This window comes from Malurus melanocephalus, unplaced genomic scaffold (genome assembly GCF_030028575.1).
Source record: "Malurus melanocephalus ecotype Western Australia unplaced genomic scaffold, MMel_1.1 scaffold_234, whole genome shotgun sequence".
NCBI classification, from domain to species: Eukaryota; Metazoa; Chordata; class Aves; order Passeriformes; family Maluridae; genus Malurus; species Malurus melanocephalus.
The window spans coordinates 285,456-304,924 of record NW_026623466.1 but is presented as its reverse complement, the minus strand read 5'-3'; the positions used below and the strand labels follow the sequence as shown (position 1 = coordinate 304,924).

General features: G+C 41.8%; 1 protein-coding gene across 1 annotated transcript in view; it reads right to left on the bottom strand.

Annotated features, from left to right (window-relative positions):
• The window catches only part of RFX8 (regulatory factor X8), a 31,670-nt gene extending 12,931 nt beyond the window's left edge, over positions 1–18,739 (bottom strand). The window contains exons 1-11 of the mRNA XM_057374853.1: positions 18,648–18,739; positions 15,249–15,372; positions 12,529–12,590; positions 11,004–11,090; positions 6,619–6,669; positions 5,119–5,182; positions 3,994–4,128; positions 3,837–3,914; positions 3,199–3,312; positions 2,412–2,562; positions 905–963 (exon numbers count right to left, since the gene is read on the bottom strand). Of these exons, the coding sequence (XP_057230836.1) occupies positions 905–963; positions 2,412–2,562; positions 3,199–3,312; positions 3,837–3,914; positions 3,994–4,128; positions 5,119–5,182; positions 6,619–6,669; positions 11,004–11,090; positions 12,529–12,590; positions 15,249–15,372; positions 18,648–18,739 (1,017 nt within the window). The remainder of the gene's footprint in view (positions 1–904; positions 964–2,411; positions 2,563–3,198; positions 3,313–3,836; positions 3,915–3,993; positions 4,129–5,118; positions 5,183–6,618; positions 6,670–11,003; positions 11,091–12,528; positions 12,591–15,248; positions 15,373–18,647) is intronic.
• Positions 18,740–19,469: the final 730 nt, after the last annotated feature.

The following is a 19,469-nucleotide window of genomic DNA, read 5'->3' as shown; positions in this document are numbered from 1 at the left end:
ATTTAGTGGTCCAAGAAGCTGCAGTTTCTCTCCCTCCCTCCCTTGTTCTCTCCCGTTTTCCCTTCTCCCATCTGAATGAATAACAATTCAAATCAGGTGGCATGTTGGGAAAATCTTCACATGTTAGAAGGAGAGAATATACCACCTGCTCTCTTTTGCTTTCTTCTCTATTTGTGACCTTCCTTTTTCTACTATAGCCTAGACCATGTCAAATGCCAAGGATTTGGAAGGATCCAAGGGTTAACAAATAGATTTAGTCTCTTACTTCCATACTGACATCAGTAAGATCCTAAAGCTTCTTTTGGACTTTGGGCTTTGTGAATAATCTGTGAATAATCCTTGTCCAGTTGGGCTTTTCAGAGGAAAAAGATGTTTTGTGAAATTAAAAAAACCTCCAGGATTCAAAAATGCTTTAACAAATCCCATTCACCATGTGCTTAACATGACCCCACAAGCAGCAATGAATGGAAAGGTGTTCACTTTTGCTTTCTTCCCTATTTGTGACCTTCCTTTTTCTGCTGTAGCCCAGACCACCTGAAAACCCAAGGATTTGGAAGGATCCAAGGACACCAATGGAATGAATGCTCCAGCATTCTGGACTGACTTTGGCATGAATGGGCAAAGATACTGGAAAMTGCCATCTGACCCTTCCAACTACTGTGTTCTCCTCTCCATGGGGGAACATCAACCACATCTCAAAAGTCTTCAAAAGAGTCCAGAGAGGAAAATGTTCCCTCAGGATACTTAACAGCGTAGAAAGAGATGGGTAGGAGTGTGAGCATGACATGGTCTGTGTAAAGTGAAGAACACCCATGCTGCTGCTGTTGGAGCATTCCAAAAATAGTCCAAACTGCTGGTAGGAATGAGATGCCCAGCTTTTTTTTTCACGGGTTCTGGAACATACCTTGACCATRTTGCAAAGGTCTGTCTGTCTCCTGAGTCTTTTCACAAACTCTTGTGCTTCTGTTAAAGAAGAAGAGGCAGATGTTTCACATCATTAATATTTTACAGTCTAAAATACATTAATGAAGACAGATATTTTAAGTTGGAAAGTGGTTCCCTGGGGGAGCTTTGGAGTGTAACGGGGRGCACAGCAGGGTCACTGAGCCAGCATTATGGGATGGAATGGGGACCCTTGCAGTCAAAGCTTGCAAGGAGAAGTTGCTCAGGTTGCCTCTCCTCCTTCACTGTGAATGTATTAATCCATGAGACACAGGAAAACTACTTTCAGTATTATTTTTACATTTAATACTTCCTAATTAAGATGAATGCTCTTTTACTTGTRTGGTTTCAGGTGAATGAAATCAATATTAAATCTAAATGTGCTGTACTTTGTTTAGACAGTTTACATTTCCACYTTTATGCATCTATACTTCTGCAGCACTGCTAATAGGAGTTGGTTTCTTTTGTTCTACTTTTATCCAGTTTATAATGTGTTATATGTAATTATGAAGAGCATTGTCCAAGAATATGCTTATTTAGAGTAAAATTATTAACTATTTCTCAGTTGCAGGAAAATCRAGTATAAAGCAACTTCTGTAGACAGACAATGCTTTTCGATTGAAAATTTCTGTTTCTATTATGTTTGTACAAACCAGAAAGACCAGGATGTATAGAGAGGGTCACAGCTGATTGATTACATGAACTTCAATGCACACACATGTTARAAACACATTACTATTTTTGGTCTATCAAGGATTCAAATGTAAGAAATGCCAAAATTAAGTCTGTCTGCAACATTGAGGATATAAATCCTAATCCTAATCTTTACCTACAGAAGCACCCTGTTTTGCCACTGCAGAGTTGGTCTTCTGTGAGCAACTGAGCAACATGATGTTTCAGTCAAAATCTTCAGCACAATAGGTATAAATTTGTGTGTGTGTGTGTATGTGTGTGTGYGTACATATTTACAAACACACACATATACACAGAGCTTTGTAGAGTACAGATTTTTTCCAATCTTCCTCTAATGTCAGTCATATTTTCCCTACGGGACTATGGTTTTTTTTTTCCTTTTATATTGGGCTGCACTATAGCTATTAATTAATTTATCAGCATAAAGCCACTTGTAAGAGGAAGGGGCAGAATAATATCTGAGTTTCAGAGGGCATGCTGCATATTAGTGCCCATATACACAGCCAAAGCAATCATGGCAAGAGACAGAGCTGTAAAAAGGTATAAGGACATTTCAATTTACCATGAGTTGGAAATACTTTTGGCTTAAATTTGTTCTCACATATTCTCTGAGACGATTTATTTCTAAATGTATCCCAACTAACTCTAGTTATTGCTACTACCAACCTTGCAGCAGCTAAATTTTTTAAAAAATRATTTAAGAGTTTTGTAATACAATCTTCACTGCGATTTAACCAAAAATTATTTTTGAAAATATCTCTCTTACTCAAACCTACCATTAGATTTAGATGTTTGGAGCAGTAGTGGAAAACCTTCYAAAGGATTAAGCATCCAGCATTTAACATTTTCACTGAATGATCGGATCGAGTCTATGTGTTGTGCAGGCACCTCCTCCAGGAAATCAGGAAGTAGGATGTTCTCCAATTCCTAGAATACAAATTCATGCTGCTGCTCATGATTAGTGCACCACAGATATTTACAGCAGCATGAAATAAAATTGTATTATAAGTTTAAATGTACATGTAAAAAAGCCCTTTTATTTCTTCCAATTAAGCAAGAGCTAGGCTACCTTTTTTAGCAGAAGAAAAAAGATCCTAAGAGTAAACATTGCTTCCCAAATTAATTTCTAGACAATACCTAATGACCTGCTGGAAGTAAGAAGCAAATTATTTTTATCAGAAAACTGCGTATTTCTCTGTGCAAAGGCACTGAGAAATGCAGCAGTGTTCTCCAAGGAAAAGTAACTCTCATCTGGAAAACCATTATCAGTCACAAAACCTCATGCCAGAACCACAGACCACATTTATAACAGCACACTCCATTGATATTAGCAATGTTCAAATTAATACAGAGGGGCAAAGTGGAAGCTATCCCAAATTCCACTGGTTCTTTTCAAAACCCRTACTGGGCTGTCTCAGAAGAAGCCGAAAGATAAGAGTTGAGGAATAAATGAAAATCCCACTGTACAGCAAATAAGAAAGAGTTGATCCTTCTCCTTAGAACTACCAAAAAGGCACAAACATGTAATAGCATAAATACARCAAGCAAATGTGTCTACAGTACCTTGAATAGGTACCTATCATAGCTTTTTAACAGCTGGCACACATCTGGCAAGCACATCAGTTCTATTCTTTCAGGCTGCAGAGACGTCCAGAATGACATGATACAGTCCTCCACCTGTCACACAAAGCCCTTTATGAATTTTCACTGATTTTACACTTGTGGAATGTGAAGTGTAATTCAGTAAGACAACACACAAGCACAGAAGCAAAGGAATGACCCTGGAGATGGGCTCTTTGCCTGGGCCCWTCCTGGCTGGGCTCCAGTGTAAGTGGAAGCATCCTGGGGAAGCAGCAACAAGCTGAACCTCACCAGCCAGTGTACAAAAGAGGAAAAAAACAAAGAATTGTGCCACTGATATGAGGATGTAATGAAAGATATGTATCCCTTGCTATGTGTAAGGAGCTCGACTCAGACTTACTGATGTGCCAGAAGGGCTCAGGGTATGCTTAMAAACTCAGATTTTGGAGCATGTCGTGTTAATTCAGAATTTTAAAATAACTTGGCTGAATGCTCCTTTTGTTTGTAATTCATTATCTACCTTAGCTCATACCATCAAGTAAATGAGCTACACAGACACAATTTYACCCTTACAGCTGTTTGCTGTTGTCAGAACAAATATTATTAAAGGAAAGTCATACCTTGTCGAGCTTGGTCTCTCTCACCATTTGTAAAATAACTTGACAATAGTTGTAGTAGTCATTGGCAAGCAGTGCAATCTGTGACCAAAAAGAGGGTACAAAATCATCTCACAGGGACAGAGGTAACTTGTTTTATGGCCTTGTACTTTGAACGTACCAGTTCATAGGGGTATGTCTCACTTTGTACTTGCTCTCCAAAGAAGAACTGGTTGAAATCAGGAGAAAGGTAATGAAATGTCTCTTGCTCAGTCTTCAGATAAATGACAGATGGGTAATACTGCAAATCCTTACTCTTGATGCATCAGAATTTATTTTGGACAATAAAAARAAAAGATTGCAATTATCTTGTCAGTTTGGTTAAAGGTATTAAGTATTTTYTTGAAATTGTAGGACGTGATTTTATAATAAGATGTATTTCTTTAGAGAAATTCTGGTCCTTTTTTAGAAAATAGGGGTGGGTGAAAGATACAAGCAGGGCTGCCTAAATATTTAAATCCTAAACTGTACATGAATTTCTTTTCAAAACAAGTGAATATTTAATGCTATACACATCTTCCACMTATATTTTCTACATCACAGGTGTCACACTTGTAGTGCTGTGGATAAGGCTGCAGACAGCTGGCTGTGCTGTGGGGACAACAGCGCATTTCCCATCGGCTTTTCTTTCACCTCRGAGCGCTCATTACTGCGCCCCAGCACAGGTAAAAGTTACAGACATCCAGTCTCTCATTTCCTCCTCTCTTTGGTCCATGTAAATTTGTTGCTCATGCTGTGCTGGCTGACATCCAACAAGCCCGGTGTCAAGGTGTCAAGCTGTCCCATGACAGCTCGCTGAGGGGAGAACTGCACAGGTTAGCTTTGCATCTGCCCTTGGCAGTGGGCAGGGATGGTCCTCTTTGTCCTTCATAATTTCCTAGTGTTTAAATACTYCTCATGCCGATAAACTCTGAGCGTGTTGAAGAGGCACTGTCTCACCAACTGTGGGCCTTGGGCAAAGRAGATTCTGCCCCCCTAACTCCCCTAATATTCAAAACCTGATCTGGCAGCTGCAATTTCYGCTGTCAGTTCAGAAAAAATTATTTGAGCTGATGTTAAGACAACAAAAATATTTAGCTAATRGGTGAAATGTGAGTGGGAGAAATAAGCATGTAGTAAGATTACACAGACCAAGATTATTTTGAAGATGACAGGCTTACTGAGTTTCATCAGAACATATTAGATAGCAGTTATAATTAAACACACAGATAGACATTTTGTTATGTCTAATATATCTGAAACTCACTGTTCCTTTTTTTTGTCTATTCTTCTTGTAATCAGCTGCATTTTCAGAACTCCAGGAACTTCTACTGTGATAAAATACAAAGCAGAAAAAAAACCAAAAGAACATTCAAAAGCTCACTGATACATTCTGTATTTAAGAAGAAAATGWGCTCAAACTGGATAAACTGTACTAGGTTGGAGCACTGTATTTGGGAAACAAACCCCGCTCTCTTTCTTGTCATTTGGTAATCCCATCATTTTCTAACAAATCTGAACACCAATTTCTGAATTTTAAGATAAAACTGAAATATTCATATTAACGACAAATGACCATTTAACAGTGTAATGTCTTAGAACTTTTTGTGCCAGAACCATGGGTTTGTATTTATTGTTGCAGTTTGTTTSGAATGGTAATAACTATAATAAACATGAAAATAACAGAAGTGTAATAACCCTYGTTATTGGGGTTATAACCTTGCATACGTTTCATGTTATTACATTYTCTGCACTGTATATCAGTTTAACATTTTTTTTCTGTTTCCTGTTCACTTTGCAAGTTGGCCATGATGTTCTCCACAGTCAGAATTTATCTGACCCTGCAAAGGCTTGCCCACCTAAGAGTAGGCACAAGAGGCTGCTTTCTTGCTCTGTTATCTCCCAGCTCTCTCCCTACCTGTTCTGTGGAGTCTAATGCTAGCAAGAGGGAGAGGCAATGTTGCTAGTAAAAGGACRTGCTGCAAGAATTGGATGTCTCCAGTCAAGCCTCCATCTGCTGCTGACACCTGCTCACTGTCTATGAAGGCATTTCAAACTCAAGGGTCATGTTGGACTCAGCTATTTGAGGGTGGCAGTTGATCTAATCACATTTTGGCTGCTGGRTTTCACTGCTGTGATCTATTACAAACCATGGTACCACCATCCCTCCTCGAGGGACAGAGGACAAAATCTAACAGCTTATCTGCCTGTAAACTGCAGCCTCTCCACTCCCTGCTGTCCACTGACCCTTTCCACCTTTCCCTCTGCCCTGCTCCATGCCACAAAGGCTGTGCTCCAGTGAAACAACCAACGGGCCACAGCATTCATGCTGAGTATGTTTGGTAGTGCTGGAGACTCTTTCTCCCCAACATTTTAGAGGTGGTGACTGGACAAAGGGAAACACATGTATGTAGACTTGTTTCATAACACTTCTTTCAAATGGGTCCTTCCTGCAGATTTCTAAAGCCTGTGAAATAAAATTAATGAATATTTTCCAGCTCCTGCTCTCCTGAGAAGGCGGCCAGCTGTATCTGCTGCTGCTACTATGGCAACACGTATMAGCATCGCTCGCCTCCAGTGCGTTGGTTCCCTCGGCAGACTGGCTCCTGGCTCCCCTGACAGGGGACATCGAGGGACAAGGAGTGCTGCACAGGGTCCTCTGTGCCCCAGCAGCCAGCCAGCAGCTCAGTGATGGTTAAGTGCAAATACCTATGGGACACTGAGAGTTCTGTGTGCTCCCACTGCCAGCAAAGGGGCTGGCACTCACCTGGTGCTTGGCTGCACGTCAGAGATGCTCACTTCCCCCGGAGAGCAGTGCCTGGGTAAAGACAGCACACAAAAGAGGAGGTGGGTGGGAGAAGGGGAAAATGGGTGACAACAAAATCACAAGGAGCTTCATCCTCTCTCTTGCAGAGTTTGTGCAATGCTATGGACTGGGAACTAGAGCTAAAACGGGAAATAAAAGAGTGGGGATGAAATAAAGAATAGCAGAGGCACAAATGGGAAGGACAAAAGAAAAATGAAAGGAGAGAAYATGTGTGTGCACATTCACACACAGATAACATAGAGATTAGAAAAGTCAATTTGCTAGAATCATACCAAACTTTTTAAATTAAAAAATATTAGGTTTGCTTCAGTAGACAGTCAGGAGCCTAAACCTTGCCTATTACTAGAATCAGAAAAGTAACTCTTCCAGAACCAAAATTCAATGACATTTTTAAGCACTGCTGTACTCAGAGCCAGACCAGTTACCATTTTAGGGAGAGCTTGTCCTCAAAGCTCCCATTCCAAGAGGGAGCACAAAGCAAATCAGTAAATACCATATTCCCTTAATGTCTGTAATACATTTGGAGACCTCATTGACTACAGTTGCATATTTTACTCTATTTTCATAACAACATCATCAGAGCTGTGATACACATCTCTTCAAATAATTGGAAATTTCTAAATTAACCAATTTACAGGTGCTGTGTAAGACTATCCTCATCACTCCTTGTGTGAATATGTTCCAACCCTGACACATCTGAGCTCCCACCAACTATCAAAATGCAAACACCTTCTTTATATTTAAATAAAAATGGTTATAATCTTACTGCCATTTCTGTGACACCAACAACCATAGATGCCAGATCCTTCAGAAGCCTAGTTCCTCACTACTAGCACCATGTCAATTGCTGGCTATCATGGTCAGGAAATATCCTTTCCCGTAATTAGAAAGAGCGGTTCACAGTTTTGAAATCATTCCTTTCTTCACCAGCCCACAGGCTGGATGGATGCTGGGGTCTCTCAAGGACCAGGGATCCTCTTTTCCCTYTGGCAGGTGTGACAGAAAAAGCATCTGCATGTTGGGCTTCATTCAGGCATGGGAGGGCGCAGTGGTTATTCAGGACACCTTCTCTGCTGAAACAGATACCCCTGGCCTCTGCCAGAGGGAAATGGCAACACGCCAGACAAATACTTACAATACAGAGAAGTATTAGGAGGGTCTGGACAAGAGATTGGCACTGGACTGCACTGGAATGGTACATTACAAATGTTCTTCACTCTGATTTGGAATTTTCCACACCAACASACTCTCAAAAACTGAGCTGGAACGTATTGAATATCCTATTGTGTGTATACGTATGATTACCTAGATGAGAAAATTTCTTCCTGCAGGTAAAAATATGTTCAATTTTTAATTACCTTTTCTAAATTTCAATTTTATAAGTAAAAAAAATCTAGAATTTTCCATTTCTGGTTTTATCAGTTTCATTGGATCATGAAAAATTAACGATGATTTCAAAAAGTACTGAATSCTACTGAGAGGACAGTAAAGATGAGGTATTTCCTTTGTGACTTAACTGCAAAGAATRTAAAAAACTCCATACAAATTGGAACTAACTAATTTATTTGGTTGAGGCTGATGCTTTTTTTGATAATTAGGTCTGCACAGCCAGACCTAATTATTTCTTTCAGAGTTGTGCTGCTCATTCTTCTCTGGCTGTGTTTTGTGCTTTTTTACTGCTTTCTCTGTTTTCTCCTGCTGTGCTATATGAGATACTGAGAAGTAACTGTGGCACTCATCTGCTCAGGTGTTGTGAGCCTGCTTGTTGGCTTGGGACAGGGACATGTAGGTACATTTAGAGTGGAAACTGCTCTAATTTCAGCTGTCTGGCTTCACTCAACATCTCGGTGTCTTTTTGAAATTGTCTTWAATGAAGGAAACATCACACAAGATAATTTTGTAGTTAAGGGACTTTTCTACCAGAAAGATGAACTTTGTCTGAATAGGATCTTTCTATTTGGAATTTTTTAAAATATGTAAAGTTATAGAATCATTGAATCATAGAAYAGTTTGGTTTGTAAGGGACCTTCAAGGGTTATCCAGTCCAACCCCTCTGCCGTGGACAGGGACACCTTCCACTAGACCAGATTGTTCAAAGCCTCATCCAAACTGGCCTTGAACATTTACAGGGATGGGGATCCACAGCTTCTCTGGGCAACCTGTTCTAGTGCCTCACCACCCTCACTGTAAAGAATTTCCTCCTAATATCCAATCTAAGCCTACCCTCTTTTAGTTTGAAGGCATTGCCCCTTGTCCTATCCCTACATGCAAAGTCTTTCCCCAGGTCTCTTGTTGGACCTCTTTAGGTACTGAAAGGTGCTAAAAGGTCTCCTGGAGCCTTCTCTTCTCCAGGCTGAAGAATAGCAGATCTCTCAGCCTTTCCTCTTCTAGGACAGGTGTATATCTCAATAAACAATATCAGAATCAGTAGATGGCTGGTTGATTTCAGCCTTTTCCCTGAAATGCACATCYTATTCCTGGCCAAATTAAATACAGTTTTTTTTAGGAGTAGGTGTCTGGGCAGGCACTCTGGCAGCTGTTGGAGAAGAAGAGGGAGGCCTGCAGCCAGGCAGCAGCTCCTCTGTGGTTAAGCATGAGCTATAGGCAGCCCATCAGAGGAGATGGCTCATTTCCATGAGGAGGGCCAAGGACAGAAGTTGKGCTGGCAAATGTGGTGCATTTTTCTCCCAGCAGTGGCTAAAGTCTTTCTTTCTGTATGTGCCATGAGCACAACTAACATTGCTTCTTTGATTCCTTCTATTTTTTAATTTTTTYCYYMWKKTTYYWWKSYKSRARGRRAAAAAAAGTGCAACAGYTCAAATCATTCTGTTCTCTTTTATCTCTCATATGACCAGAAACATCAGCTTTTCTTTTATGTCCATCAAGACTGCTATTTCCACAATGATGCAGGGAAGCCCCTTCCTTTCCCTGAAAAGTAAAGACCAGCAGAGACTTAGCCAGAGACATACAATGTTCCTTAAACAGTGGACAAGATCTTTTCTCATTGTGAATGTCAAACTTCAGGCCTGTTCTGGTTATACTGGGTACAGAGGAAGTGAAGGATATCACTTCAGTAAGGGTGTCATGGGAAACCAGCCTCAAATTTCCTATGAATAATTTGTTTAGTCTCACAACAATCAACTGCCAGTCGATCATCTACAGAACCTGATCCTCTGCCCTGTCCCATGATTTACCCTTGTCCYTCTGTGGACTTCTGCAACATTACTCTGCCATAAAACCTGTGAAGAAAGGCAACAAACCTAGGGGGGGAATTTTTCCATGCTCTTCCAAAATATGTACTCAAGTAAGTAAATATTAYGTAAAATATCACAGACACTGAAACAGTTTTAGCATCACGAGATATCTGGGTCCTTAATAGGCTGACTTGTATGCCTCTAGCATTCATGCCATCAAATAAAGCTATATCTACATATTAAAGAATGAGAACCAAATTACAGAATTTACCCACACTAAAGTAATGTACAAAAGTGTAAAAGAATGAGGACACAAGCCTGGTCTTCTAAGTCCAAGGCATAGGCTGCACCTAATTATTTTCTTCTGTGTAAGGGAGTGTAAAACTTTTGCAGAATGGCAGCGTTTCCCTTCCCTTGGTTTTACTTTCTGGGAAGAAATGCAAGCCTGTGGTTTGTTTATTTGAACCATGAGCTTAATCATGAGAATTCTTCCTCTCCTGCTCCTGTCTAACCTTCATTCTACCAAAATATCTAACATTCATTTTAGGCTTTTAGGCTGTTAAGGTTTGCAATCCATTTACACCTGTCTTACACATTTTCTCACTGATGTTCCCTTACAAAAGGAGATTTTAAAATCTGGTATTTTAAAACCAGGTGAATGAAGTATTTTTGAAGTACTTTCAAGCAGTAAAAACCGCAGATAACATGATTGTGTGTAGGACTCTTCAAGACAGTACAGTCATTTATACTTTAATACGCTTCTTTGGCCTACTGTTTAACGAGGAAGGTGATAGAATCTCATGAAGCCATTTTAATATGATTTTTTTGAGCTCCCATTTAGAATCTCAATATATTAAGCTCTTCTTTTAGGTTCAGCATGAGTTCCCGCTCTTAAGATCTACATGGCTAAAATGTYCACTTTCAGGAAGTCCAATTAGGCAGGGTCTGTTTCCAAAACRCAGCTTGTCTATTAGAGCATAGCACTTAATGGCACTTTCACAGTATTTATAATGAGAAGAAAAATATAATGCTACTGTCAGTATTCAACAGATGATTTGCAGAYTTTCATGGACAGAAAAGACATGAACTATCATGTGACATTTTTTGATTAAAATTTTTTTTAAAACAAACCTGAGATAATTTTGTTCATACAGAAGACAGCAAAAACGTGCATAAAAGGAAGACTCCTTCTTGATAGCTATTCCGTCATAATGATATCTAGAAAATGAAAAAAAAAGATGAACTGGCAGCCATATGATTTTCAGCAAGTCAGCAAATAATTCATAACCTTCTTTTGAAAGCAGATGATCATTCTATTTCACCAAGAAAAGATGAAGTAGAAAAAGCTATATTTGTTTTTTAAATTCTGTTGAATATTTCTTTTCCCCAACAGAAAGTAATTACACAAACTTTTAACAAATTCTTTTAAACTGTTTTTGCCCTGGAATGATGCCTTCTTCTAAATTAAATAAAACTTAAGCCAGCAAATGGAGTGCAACAGATTTGTACAGGACAGTCAGTGAAGTTTAGAACCAGACTGAGCAGACASAGGTCCCCATAYCCCCGTGGAATGGGGRACTCATTGAAGGACTCATTCAGCTSTTCCTMAACCATTTACTGTAGCTCAGTGATTGGATGGGCCATCAGTGGTCATGACAAGCTAAAGCTCAAGAAATCTGCCAGACCTTCTCTAAAATTTATCTGAGCTCAGTGAGCAGGACACTGGGACGCCTGGGGAGCAGTGCTGTGGTTTGGGGCCACCTGCAGCCAGGAGCAGGTAACATTCTGCTGATGGGGAGAGTGTGGAGGCTGGGGCTGCCAAACACCATCYCAAATCCTGTCTGCTACGAGGAGGAGCCTGGGAGTCTGAGGTGAGGCACTCCCAAAATAATGGATCTCCTGGCTCGAGCTAATAGCAAGCCCAGACTGGTGGAGACAAGTCACAGATCAAGTAAGGMCATGTTCCCAAAGCCCATACTCGGCAGCTACACAAATCTCTTTTAAAATTACTCTGTCTCAATGCCCTTAAAACATCACTTTTCCCAGCCTGGATGTTCAGAGTGTGAGTATAACTTTGGATATGAAAACACATCAAACTCTCTGCTTTAGAAGAGAGGGAAGGGAAAAGAAAGGACATTTAGGAGGAGGATCTGAAGTAGTCAGATTTAAATGGTTTGATGCTGTGCAGCATTTCCATTGACCATCAGGATATTCTGGGTCACACCAGGATATGTGCATTAATAGACATTAATCACAGTTGCCATCCCTGTACCTCCCAGAGCCAGTCTTTCCTGGCCTAGGGACCCAGTCTCTGAAGAGCTCTCAGTAAAGTTGTGATGTCTGGCAGATGCCTCRTGCAAACCCTGCTGTTAATAGCCTGTACAAATTAGACCATTGASGTCTTTTAAAAAGCAATCCAATCTGGAATTCATGCCCTACCAAAGCAGATCTGATGTGGTGGTTTTTATGGAATTAACTTTATTTTGATGTCCTTGGTTACACCATGAATTACTCTGGATCTTGTGTTGTGTTACAGATTTGCAAACAGCAATTCATCTGCCATATTAATGTGCTGGGGCTGAAAAGTCAGCCAGTTAWATTTTTTATTAGAATAGTTATAAACAACATTTTCAAAGAAAGGAAACAAACCCCCTACCTGATACTCCCCGCTGTGGTCCGCTTTCTTGTCACCAGGCCYGGGAAAACTAACTGAATCAGCTGTATAAACAAACAGAGAATTAGAGATATATGGCACATTCATTCTGAGATGAGAAAATGTATCTGCCACATTTTTTGTCTTTCATCATTTTGTTTGCTTTTCATCATTTCCAGGCTAATACCTGTTMTTACATACCTCTCAAATGGTAGCTGTTGAGCTAAACTCAATCAGGCTTTTGCAGATCCATGGCTAAGTAAATTAAGTAAATCTCAGGTAGGAATTCTTTTTAGAGYAGTCTGTTTAACCTTGCACTGGAAAGCAGTGCTCACACCAGGAGATCCCCTGCAGCCAGGGCAGGATCAATCGATTAGGGGAACTTGAAGGTGCCCTGATGATCCCATACTCTGCCAGACCTTCAGTCCTTATTCATTTAAGTAGGACTTACTTATAAACCTACTCTTGGAAGTTGTGCTGACAGGATAGAGCCTGGCTTATCTGTCTTAAAAGGACCTGAATCATCAAGCTGCAAAGCAATCTTTTGACCACGATGGTGTGAACTGAGGTGACACAGCATCTGTCAAGGTTAGGCTCTGCAGAGTAATTAGACACTGTCAGGATAATAGTCCACCTCWCTAGGATCATTCTGCATGAGCTGTCCTGTGAAGACAGAGACTAACTCTGGACACTTGAGCCCAGGACTAACCCAGAACACCCTAACATTCCTGATACAGCAGGAACAGMGGATTTACTCCATGTTAATGAGGAGAGAGGAGAGTCTCAACTTGGCAGCACAAAGCTTGGACTCTATGCAAAATGTGTGTCATTAGTCTAAAGGCCTGACAAAGGGCTCATTAATGTGCACAGCCAGTTTTAACGATGGTCCTGTTCCTTGCATATTTCTGTATGCACCCACCCCAGCTGCTCCCTTTCTCAAATTGATAGTTTAGCATAATCCCCTTTTTCCTAAAGGGGCAGCCTATGAAACTGGGGCTTTTGTGGCACAAGACATATCCTTCCTCTCAGTGCCATTTCTACAGAGATRTGTTTGGGCAGAGGRATAGGGCAGRAGCRATTAGCAGGGYCTTCAGTCACCRTAGTGTGATCCACATGGGGCTGGAYTTGCACATGCACGGAGCACAGTCAGGTTCCTACAGCTCGGTGAATTATTGATAGCTCAGCCCATTATAGGCTGTGGTAACTACATGTGCACTCTTAGTGCTTTGCTGCAGGGTTGCTGCAGTTCCTGCTCTCCTTGGCTTCTCGCTGCATGGTCCATTCTGCTGCAGGACAGATCATTCCAAGGCACGGGGGAGCTGCAGCCCAGCTTGCTCCTTTGGGATGTGTTAACCTGCACTGCCATGGTTAAGGCTGTGAGCAATTGCAAACTCCAGCCCACAGCAGCTCGGGCTCTTTGGTGTGACCAGACTCGTGCTTCAGCTGTGCCTGTCCCAGCTTTGACACATTAAGGCAAACCACAAGAAGGCTTAGCTTACAGGGGGTAACTCAGTCAGGCTGGGGCACTGGAAGGGTACAGACAGGATGGGATTAATCTCACCTACATGGCTACAAGAACAGAAGTCTAAGCKGGTTGCTGCAGACTGTGTAATCAATGGGAAAAACAAATGGCAGTTCTGAGGCCCCTTTCATCTGAGCTGTCTGAGGTGACTCATTTCGAGTGAGCAAACACAAGTAACTACTTATTTCTCTCCATTGGCCACCTAGAGATTTTTAAGGTGACAAGCTTCATGGCCAATGTCTGTGCTGAGCCAGGYAAATTCTACCCAAGGTTTTAGCTGATGGGTAATGAACCATTATGGTAATAAATCACACTGTATCATCACTCACTCAAATCTTAATTTTCAGTGAAAGTGATTTAACTTATCCAGGGAAAAAAATAGATTCAACTGAATTGAGATAAATTATTTCTAGAATGGGGTTGGCCACACAAATGAAATTRACTTCAGGTACAACTTGTACTTAAATTGTTTTGGGCTTGTGTTAAAGCAATGCTTAATAGCTCTTGCTATGGGAGCTAACACAATGTTAACAGCAAAAAATAGGAGGTTCTGAACAAAAAGTCTTGAACAAGAAATAATCATAAAGCTTTCTATCTTCCTTAATTTGTTAAAAAAAAAGTTGAATAGCTATGGGTGTTGGTTGCAATGGGATTTCTAGGTGGTAATTGTTCTGTGGGTTATATCAACCTCCATGTAATAGAAGAGTTGATTCAGTTTCACATCTGCATTTGTTTTGCTTGGATGATTTTGTAACAACGTTTTAGGGTGTGTTTGGAGCAAAATCTCCTCAAGTATGCTTAAAAGGACAAGTATAAAACTATATAATAATTCAGGGTATCTTTTGAAGACAGAAGACTCATCTCCTTGGAATGAGTTGTTTAACTTTCTGCTGTTAAAAAAAGAAAACTGGTAAAACTTTCTAAAATATATTGGCAAAAAAAAAAACTTTACTAGTTTATCATACACCAGTTCCTTGAAGAAAATAAACTCCATCCCAAACAATACTCTTTTCTCTAGTATAAATGCATCTACATGAGGGCTTACCAGAAATGCATCTGAAAATGCATGAGCATAATTCATTACATAATAATTATTCTCTGTTATTTAATCTCTTTTGATATGCAGTGTGTATAGTTGATGATCAAGCTTTCTGTTTAGACGTTCCCACTTCTTATCTTGTATATCCTATCTACTCTGTACCTTTCCAAAGGTGGATGGATGTACTTGAATCTTGAAATCTGGATTGCAGGTTTCAATATACAGCTCATATAGTAGCCGACAGGGTACAGTGCATCCTCCACACAAATAGAAATTATCAGCTAGCCTTYAAAACAAAAATCATCAATTGGTTTACGTCAGAGTTGGAAGAAAGAATTGTTAGATTTTAATAGCTGATTGGATTTACAGTGAACTCTGTAGCAGTCACTCTGGTTTTACAGAAGCATAGAATCAAAAAGAGCTACTTCCTTTGTGTTAATCTGTRTCCTGGGAAACAATATACCTTTTCATATAAATATATATATGTATATTGTCTGTTTATTTTTAACTTTTAAAGCTCTATTTTCCTTGYTTTCAACATGTAAGAGAGGTCATGTGAGATTCTGCTAAGAAATTAACTACTTCTCATAGTTTTTTAATTAACAATGCAACTTAGGAATTCCATTATAACATTAACATATAACCAATACAGGCAGTATTAGAATTTCTCATGTGCAAAATGTTGTTATACCAAAGGACCTAACTTTGTTCTAAATAGAAAGGTATCCACCATACCAAAAATAAAAATTTGAGTATTTTTCTGCCCAAAATGTGTAATATAGTGTTTTGGGACAGACTGAACAAACTACAGAGGACCACATCCTGTTTTCATTTAACCTCACTGATTTCAGGACAAGTTTAGTAGGAGAACAAAATTTTAATTTACAGTTACTATATAACAGAGGTGCCAGGACTGAAACAGGCTTAAGTRTTTAAATATCCATCCTTTCACCAAACCCCTGATTCATCCTACTTATCAGAATGGTCATAGTCAAGTAAATGCAACTACTTGTGTCAATAAAGTAAGGAAGACGTAAACTTGGTTACTTATTGGCCTCAGATATTACCTTCACCGGGAAAAAAAGATCTTTAATTATAAGATAATGCCAATGGTTTTGATGTCAAAAGATAAYAGGCTGCAGTACAAATACGGGACCAAAGCTGAAGCAAAGGAGCAGAGAGATTAATTTTCAAACCATGACACACTGCTCGTGTCACAGTGGTTTCTTGTTCTGACTCAGTTTCCGTTCTACCAAATTATTTATGCATATTTAATTAATTTATCAGCTGAATGCTRGTACAGCACAGTGCCAGTTACTCACTGTGTCTTTACTGATAATTGAGCTGGTTGGGAAAGCAGACTTTGTACATCCACCAGGTGAGACAAGTCAGTTGGATTTTATATCATGTTTTAGTAGCCCGTATTCAGGCAACATGGTGGTTTTTTTAGTTGCATTGGCACAAGACAGTGGATAAGGTCTACAGCAAATTGGCTTTTAGAACAGACTGTGCAAGAAGATGGTGTCTGTGTGGCTTGATGATGTCTACCTCACCTGTTATTTGTGCCTCCTCCCCTTTTCCCATTGGAGAAGGGTGTCTGCTTCCCCCAGCTTTCCTTCTCCCTTGCAAAAGACSCCCAAATGACTCACTTACACCTCCTTGAAGATCATCTTCTCACCCCCAACCCAAAAGGCAGGGGTTGCCAAGGCTGAGCTGTGCTGAGCTCTCTGCCAGCTCCTCACCATCTCCAGCCTCAAAATCCAACAGCAAAGACTTCACGGCTAGACCTGAGCAGGAACCTGCACCCAGAGATAGGGGATCTGCTGCTCTAACGGGGTATTTCCCATCACCAGGCTAAAAGGTAAATGAAATTTRTTCTACATAAGAGTCCTGATGAGCTCTGCCTCCCAGCAGGCAGAAATGCTTTTTCTTCTAGAGCATCTCAAAACCCTTCACAATTGAGCAGTCTCARAGGAGATTAAACTTAGATTCAAATTCATCCTTAATATAACACCACAAGAGTCATTGGAAGTGCATCAGAAATTAATTCATGCTTCAATAGCTGGTTTCTGCCAATAGTTTTGCCTCAGCATTTAACTACTTAGTGACAAAATATTTGGGAATTCCATTTTGTGAATTTATTGTCTGTTAAACTGACAGTATTTTTGAAATAGTGAGTCAAACACCTTCTTAGTGCTGACATATAATACAAAAAATACATCTATCAGGAAAAAACATCCACACAGAAAAGAGAACAGCACTCATCTTCTTGCCTATTAGYCCCAAGGTTTTCAAAACCTGAGTTTTTATGGCATGCATCAAAACAAAACTGTGAATAAAGACAACAAAATCAAAAGGAAAGTGTGATAAGGGAGAAAGATGGAAGTTAAAGAAAAAGCACAGGGGGACAGACCTCCTCCGTTTATCTACTATGAATCTACACACTGTGTGGAGTTTATTACCCCACTGATTTGAGGACTTCACATAGACTCCAAGTGTTTAGGGTTTGCCACCTTTTATATGTCAACCTTCAGCAGCCAGGCCATTATACAGGTTGGCAAGTCTGGACCAAAATCTGGTTTGTTATTGGCAATGCACCAACTATAAAATGAAGCTGAACATTAAAAATTTTTCAAAACATGAAAAGAAGGTTGTCATGATGGAAAAAAATCAGTTCATTCTTTCAAGGATTGCTTATGATTCAGTTTTGTGGTGTCTCAAACCTGTAGGATGAATGACCTTGTATGAATCTCTTCCTCCAGCCCTTTTAAAATGGGAGCGATGGTATCTGTACCACAGTGAAAACACAGACTAACTCCCACCGCCCAGGTACTACGCAGAGCAAGAAAAAAGTGGTTGGAGAGAACTCACTGACAAGTTAATAGTTTGCATGTGTTGTCACTGTTTCACACAAAACTTCAACACTATTTACTAGCAGGACTCATCTGTGCTTGGGGAGAGAAGGAAAGTTACCCTGCTTTCTCTTCGGCTGTCACGTGGCAGATGATGCTCTTCTCAAAGCCCAAGAAAACAAAGAAGACAACTTTATTCCACTACAGAAAGTGTCTCCTTAAGGAGTTCGACCATTACCTTCAGCTCAACAGAGCCTCGGAGAATGTCAAATGCCCAGCATCACCMTGAGTGCCACTGTGCCACCCACTCRCAGCCACCCGTGTGCTGTAAGWGCCCTCCAGGCACGARTGGCCCAGCCAGGGACAYCCTGGCCAGCTGCCCTGCAGCATCACTCCAATGGATGGTTCCTGGGGCCASATCCCAGCCAGCGGGCAGGCTGAGACAAAATCCCGTTTGCCCCGTCTCAAACCACCTCCATATCACTACGGCTTGTGGCAGGAGATGGACTTTCAGGAAAATCCCCCTGCTTTCCTGGCGTTGTTTATGTATCACCGTGATGACGGGGCCTTTGCAACAAACCAGACTCTTGCTCTATGAAACCAAGAGTAAAAAGCAGGACTCCTACACTCGCTGCGACAAGGCAGCGACAGCCGCGCCACCTCCCGCTCCACGCTCAGCCCCCGGCAGCGGGCAGGGGACAGCACGCACCATTGGAGCACGGGGAGGTAGGTGAGGGAAGTGGGGCCGAAGTAAGCCATCTCGGCCGGCTCCGGGACGGGCGGCTGTTCCGTGTCGTCCATGGGTGCGGGGCGGGCGGGGCCGGTGAGTGCGGGCCCGCGGTAACGGCCACCGGTAACGCCCGCCCCGCGCCGGCCCCGCGCCCCCACCGCACACACCGCACACACCGCACCACCGCCCGCGGGACAGCGCGCTCCGCTGCGACACCGGGCCCTGCTCCGGGACAGGGACGGGATAGTGCTGCTCTGCCACCCCATGGGGACAGGAATGGGATACTGCTGCTCTGCCGCTGGCACCGGGCCCTGCTCCGGGACAGGGATGGGATACTGCTGCTCTGCCACCCCATGGGGACAGGGATGGGATACTGCTGCTCTGCCGCTGCGACACCGGGCCCGCTCATGGGGACAGGGATGGGATACTGCTGCTCTGCCACCCCATGGGGACAGGAATGGGATACTGCTGCTCTGCCGCTGGCACCGGGCCCTGCTCCGGGACAGGGATGGGATAGTGCTGCTCTGCCACCCCATGGGGACAGGGATGGGACACTGCTGCTCTGCCCTGCTCCGGAACAGGGACGGGATCCCGCTGCTCTGCCGCCGCTGGCACCGGGCCCGCCCCATAGGGACAGAGATGGGATACTGCTGCTCTGCCGCGCTCCATAGGGACAGGGACGGGATCCCGCTGCTCTGCCCTGCTCCGGGACAGGGACGGGATCCCGCTGCTCTGCCGCCCTATAGGGACAGGGACGGGATACTGCTGCTCTGCCGCCCCATGGGGACAGGGATGGGATCC